The following is a 6,000-nucleotide window of genomic DNA, read 5'->3' on the forward strand; positions in this document are numbered from 1 at the left end:
GTTATTGGGAAGCAGCAGTGCATGTCAAGTTTTGGAAAGTCTGTATTTGTGCTTCTAAAGCTGAAAAACACCATCCCCACAGCTCTCTAGCATTTCCATGTCGGAGTTTCTGGGTGGGTTTTGTTTTCCGAACTGCCCTGAGCCACTTAGAGATTTCTTTGGAGACCATGCACATGTTCAATGTTACCTCCTGAGCCCCAATCTAGCCAGAATTTGGGACAAGTTGGCCCATGCCAGTTTGTCTCTAACAATTTTTTGGGACAGAATGCCAGGATATTCTGTCTATGCTACTTCATTCCTATTTGAACAGATATAATCTACCTTAAAGCAATTAATACCATCATTGTATCAACAGTTCTTTGTGTCATGAAAGCCAGCTTGTTGTAGTGGTTAGGAGTGCAAACTTCTAATCTGGTGAGAGGGGGTTGATTCCGCGCTCCCCAACATGCAACCAGCTTGGTAACCTTCGGCTCACCACAGCACTGATAAAGCTGTTCTGACCGATCAGGGCTCTCTCAACCTCACCTACCTCACAGGGTGTCTGTTGTGGGAAGAGGAAAGGGAAGGCAAATGTAAGCTGCTTTGAGACTCCTTCAAGTAGCGAAAAGAAGCATATAAGAACCTCCACCTCCTCTTCATTTAAATCCATTGCTTCAGATACTGCTTCCTTATTAAGGAAGCCCTGAAGCAAACTTGCACAATTATATTAACCAGAACCGATGAATTTGTATTGCACAAGAAAACTTCATACCTAATACTGTACAACTTTAAGTATAATAAAATCAGAGTCCAGTAGCACCTTTAAGACCAACAAAGATTTAATCAAGGCATGAGCTTTCGAGTGCAAGCACCCTTCGTCAGACAATGATCTTCTTACATGACAGGAAATATATAGCAAAAATCAGTTCTGTTACATCTGTGTCACAACCAGATACAGCCAATGATAATCCTTTGTCAAAACAGCCAATGAATCCCCTAGAATTCAGTGTACTTTACAAAGAGAAACCAAAGTGTTGCTGGTAGAGAGATCAAAGGCTATCACCTCTCCATATGTTGCTTACTCCATACAACTGTGAGACATTCCTCCCAGGGAATTGCTGGTCACTTCCCAAGGACAGGGAGTCAAACTCAAAATTCCATTACAATGCCATATCTTACAGTCATATTATCACAAATAAAATACATAGTGAAGAATATGGATACACAAGTTGAACAAGGTTAGCATGAATAAAAAAAGCCTTTGTCTCTATTGAGTCCTGGGCATGTCATAGTATAGAGTTTTGTAATAACAGTCACATAATCCCAATTAAAATAAATTGTAAAATAAAAAGTACACTGAATTCTAGGGGGTTAATTGGCTGTTTTGACAAAGGATTATCATTGGTTGTATCTGGTTGTGACACAGATGTAACAGAACTGATTTTTGCTATATATTTCCTGTCATGTAAGAAGATCATTGTCTGACGAAGGGTGCTTGCACTCAAAAGCTCACGCCTTGATTAAATCTTTGTTGGTCTTAAAGGTGCTACCGGACTCTGATTTTATTCTGCTACTTCAGACCAACACTGCTATTCATTTGAATCTAACTTTAAGTATAGTACTTTGAAACTTTTAAATATTATGAATCTTGTAGATCTAGAGCTAAAGCAAATTTACCTGCCACTTTATAAATAAACCTTCTAATAGAAATATGCATTCATTGTTACAAATCTGGGCACAGAAGAACATACAAATATAAAACTCTCACTGTTAGAAAACAGGAATGAATGTGAATGCTAGCAGGAAGCAGGCTGATCTTCTTTGGCATCTTATGAAGATTATTCTTGGAAACACTAAAGTACTACTAAATTGGGAATTTAGCCAATGAAGTACTGAGCTTTCAAACAGTAAAGAAAAAGCAACTGGGAAATGGTATTCTGATGACAACTAAATAATAATACACTGAATCTGGTTTACAATGACTCTCTACTAACTGCATCAACTAAAATTAGCCTCACGTTTTGTTTAAAGGAGGACTATGTTTTTCTTTCAGCTTTTTAAGAACTTGTGCGTTCAGCCTGATGTCAGAGACATCTGATGAACCACGGGCTCTTGTATTTGCAGTGGTATGGTTTACACATACTTCTTCATCCTAGAAATCTTAGAATTCCCAGAATGCTAAAGATGCAACCTGATACTAACCATACCATGCACCTTCTGAATTCAGCAGAGCAATAGGGATACAAAATCAATATGGTCCAAGTGTCAGTAGTGACATTCAGCTATGGAATATTTCTACATATCCATGGTCCTGTAAGTCACCACTCCGATGCGAACTAAACACAGATACAATTGCATGTTAAATCTTTTCTTGGGCTGCTAACCTCCTATAAGACAGAATCACATTTAATACTCTCCACATGGTAAAAAAAAATCTCCCAAATGCATACCAAACTTCTTCCCCAACATGTTAAGACTTTGCAACTTCCCCATCTGAAATTTGAAATGGTACAGCTCAGCAGCAGACCCATCACATGAGCCTGATCATGCAGTTTGGATCTCAGCCATGACAGGTCAAAGACCTCAGATACAACTTTCATATTGTATCACGTCACCTGAAGCAGAATGCTTTTGAGAGGAGTTGGTTCAGTAGCAAGTTGCTTCAAACCACCAAGTTATGAGAAATTATGCAATGCACATTTGTAATTTATATTCCATAATTCTTCCCAATGGGGACCCAAAGTACTCATGTAATTCTCCTTTCCTACATTTGACCATTATTATAACATCCCTGTGAAGTGGGTTAGTCTATGAGTGTTTGTTGGGCCTAAGTGCACCCAGTAAGTTCCCATGGCACAGCAGGGTTTTCAGACCTGGGTAATCCAGATCCTACTCTGATGCCTGAACCGCTACATTATGATAGCTTCAAAATGGGATATTTTATTAAAACATTCATACCCTGCCTTTACTTGTGGATCAAGGCAGTTACTTCTGCCCTTGATTGTAAATCCAATTAAACTTGACTTGGGAATTTCTTCCAATCATTATGGTACTGCTGATATCCTTTAATGACAGGAACAGCAGTATTTTACAAAATACTGGCAGAATATTCTAAGGATCACTCTAAAATTCTTCTTCCATAATTCTGAACAGCTACTCAATTCTATATCGCTTACTCTATCCCAAAAAACAGCAATTTCCCAACAACGGTAAGGAAAAATTTAAATAGTTTTAACTAAGGCACTGCTTCTGGGAATCTCATGGATATATAATATCTGCAGTATAATTATCCAAAATATTTAATACCTACAAAAGCTGTAATCACTACCATAATGTGCCACATGATAATATTTTGCTTGGTTTTATCAAGAGCAGCATTAATCACATGTCTTGCATCAATGCTCAAACATCTGAAGACAGCTAGTTCGGAATGTCTAGAGACATTGCAGTGTAACATGACAGGGCTTACATTGATTGGCTGTCAGCAGTTAACTCTATTAACTGCTTTATTACCTTGTGAACATTTTGTTGGACCGCTGCTGTTACCCAGAAAAGCAAATTCAATTCGACAGATCTTGCACAAGAAATCCTAGATACTATATTCAACATAAATATTATTTATTTATTGCCCCACCTTTCTTTCCTGCTCCCAAGCTGCTTCCATCACTCTCCTCTCCTCCATTTTATCCTCACAACAACCCTTTGAGGTAGGTTAGGCTGAGTGTGTGACTGGCCAGCAAACCTCCACGGTTTTCCCAGATCCTCAGCCCACACTTCAACCACTACAACAAGCTGATTCTCATATGTAACAGTTTAAAAGTAACTATGACACCATTTTTGTTAGAAGCCTATCTGTGTACTTAAAACGAACAAGCAGAAGAAACAGTAGCAGCTTATTTCTTCTTTTGAATTTGGGCATGAGGAAGAATTGAGCAGCAACATACTATCTTGCATGTAAACAATATAATTCCTTGACAGGAACACTTTTTAACATCCTGATGGGGCTTACCAAATGTTTTCGTCCGATTTACCCACTAACACACTACAATGATTTCTAGATCATAAAACTAACTTGCTTCATAACCCTTCACCAAATCTGGGTTGAATAACTGCTCTAGGTACCTACTATACATCCCTGCTTTGTTTGCTTATGTTTAGAAACAAACTGTAAAGGCAGATTCAGGCGTGTAGCCGAGTTGGCCTGAAGTAGCAAAACAAAATTTCAGTCCAATGGCTTTATTCTAGGTGTGAGCCTGCCTGTGCACATAAAAGCTAACACCTAAAATAAAACAATTTTAGAATCCAGTGGCAAGGTGCGCAAATTTCGTTCAGAAACAAACTTCTCAATAAGACATCTCAGAAGCTACCAATAAACCCCCCAGATTTTAAGACCGGGACCCCTCCCGCGGGAGCACTTCGGGATCCGGAAGGTGCTCGGAGAACCATCGCTGGATGGTTTCGCAAGGGGGAAAAAGGAAGCTCCCGCAGGGCGCAGCTCCAGTTTCGGGTCTTTTGTCATCGAGAGATCCAGAGAGGAGAAAAGTAAACATCCCCGTCCTTCGGCCACTACGCGGGGCCGCGCGCCAGGAGAGCGGCGCTTTCAACCCCGCCGACCCCGGCCATTCAAGCGGCGGCGGCGGCAGCGAAGGGGAGGAGGAGGAAGGCGGAGCAGGTGCTGGGGTCCTTCGCACCCGGGCCGGAGGAGCGGCGCCCTCCACGGGGAACCGCGGAAGTACTTGGGACGACGATCCGCTCCCCAAACGCCCCAAGCCGGAGGCGCAGAGCGGCCGCCCGCTACCTCCCCCCCCCTCCCGCGCGCCCTCCCAACCGCCACAACGGCAGGCCCGAGCCTTGCCCCGCAGGCGGCGCGGAAGCCGGGGAAGGACTGCGGTGCTCTCTCTCTCTCCCTCCCCCCCCTCGCCGCGCCTGACGCAGAGCAGCCCCCCAAGGAGGGGGGACCGAAGGGGCGCCACTCCCTACCCAGAAACTCTCCACGAAGTACGCCATGACCATCGCGCCGCTTCGGCCCGGCTCCGACCGCCTCAGCCACCGGGGGCCTCCCAAGGAGGAAACAGCCGCCCAGCGCCGCCCTTCCCCTGACGGCAGGGCGACTCCTCCGCCCGCCGGACTCGCCACAGAGCCAGAGGGAGCACTGCGCACGCGCACGGGGCGCCGCCGTCCGGCACGCAGGCACTGACTGGAGCTCGGCATAGGACGTCCCCCGAACGGTCGCCGTCGCCCGGCGAGGCGAGTGCGCAAGCGCGACGAGGCGGAGGCTGCGAATGGAGGGAGAGCGGCGAAGGAGGCCCGGAGAGGCCCCGGGGAGCCTCCTGGGCGGTTGGAGGCGCCGAGTCCCACCGCCCAGGACTGATCTCTCCCGCCATCTCGTTCCCCTCGTCCTTTTAATCCTTACAGCGGCGACGGCGGAGTTAGAGGGAGAAAGAATGGTGGGCCCGAACTTCGTTGGAGATTAAACCACAGTCCAATATTCTGCCTTTGAATCTCTGGCTACTGTTATATATTCTATTCTACGTCCTGTATTTTTGCATGTTTTTTTTTTCATGGGGAGGGGGCGCTCATTCACAGCGAAACTCATAATGCCTGAAGAAGTGTGCTTGCACACCTTGCATAAAGCTTTGGCTATCATAATAGAAATGAGACAGTTTGGACAAAATGTTAAAGAACAAATCCAAAGTGCAGAGTACAGTGGTTTGGCCTTGTCTGCAGAATGAACACCAGCAGGCTGCCTCATACACTCTTCTGGTGAGAATGACCAACTGAATGGAAGATCCAACAACTGGCGCCAAAGAAAACATGGCTTAAACAGATCAAGGAAAACCTTAGAAACCGGTGATTAACTATCCACATGGCCAGAACTACAGCCACCAATTGCCAAGAGTGGAAACATATTATAAACAAGGCAAAAAATCCAGCGGTTCCTACAGCAGTATATTGGCTGATAGGATAACCTGCTCCACCAATCGCCAGCTAAAGGATAAAAAGACGAAGCCACTGAACTCA

The 6,000-nt window shown here is 44.5% G+C and overlaps 1 protein-coding gene across 1 annotated transcript in view; it reads right to left on the reverse strand.

Annotated features, from left to right (window-relative positions):
• FCHO2 (FCH and mu domain containing endocytic adaptor 2) overlaps positions 1–5,208 on the reverse strand; it is an 81,309-nt gene extending 76,101 nt beyond the window's left edge. Inside the window, exon 1 of the mRNA XM_077347431.1 lies at positions 4,960–5,208. Within this exon, the coding sequence (XP_077203546.1) occupies positions 4,960–5,190 (231 nt within the window). The 5' untranslated portion in view covers positions 5,191–5,208. The remainder of the gene's footprint in view (positions 1–4,959) is intronic.
• Positions 5,209–6,000: the final 792 nt, after the last annotated feature.

This window comes from Paroedura picta, chromosome 7, assembly GCF_049243985.1.
Source record: "Paroedura picta isolate Pp20150507F chromosome 7, Ppicta_v3.0, whole genome shotgun sequence".
NCBI classification, from domain to species: domain Eukaryota; kingdom Metazoa; phylum Chordata; class Lepidosauria; order Squamata; family Gekkonidae; genus Paroedura; species Paroedura picta.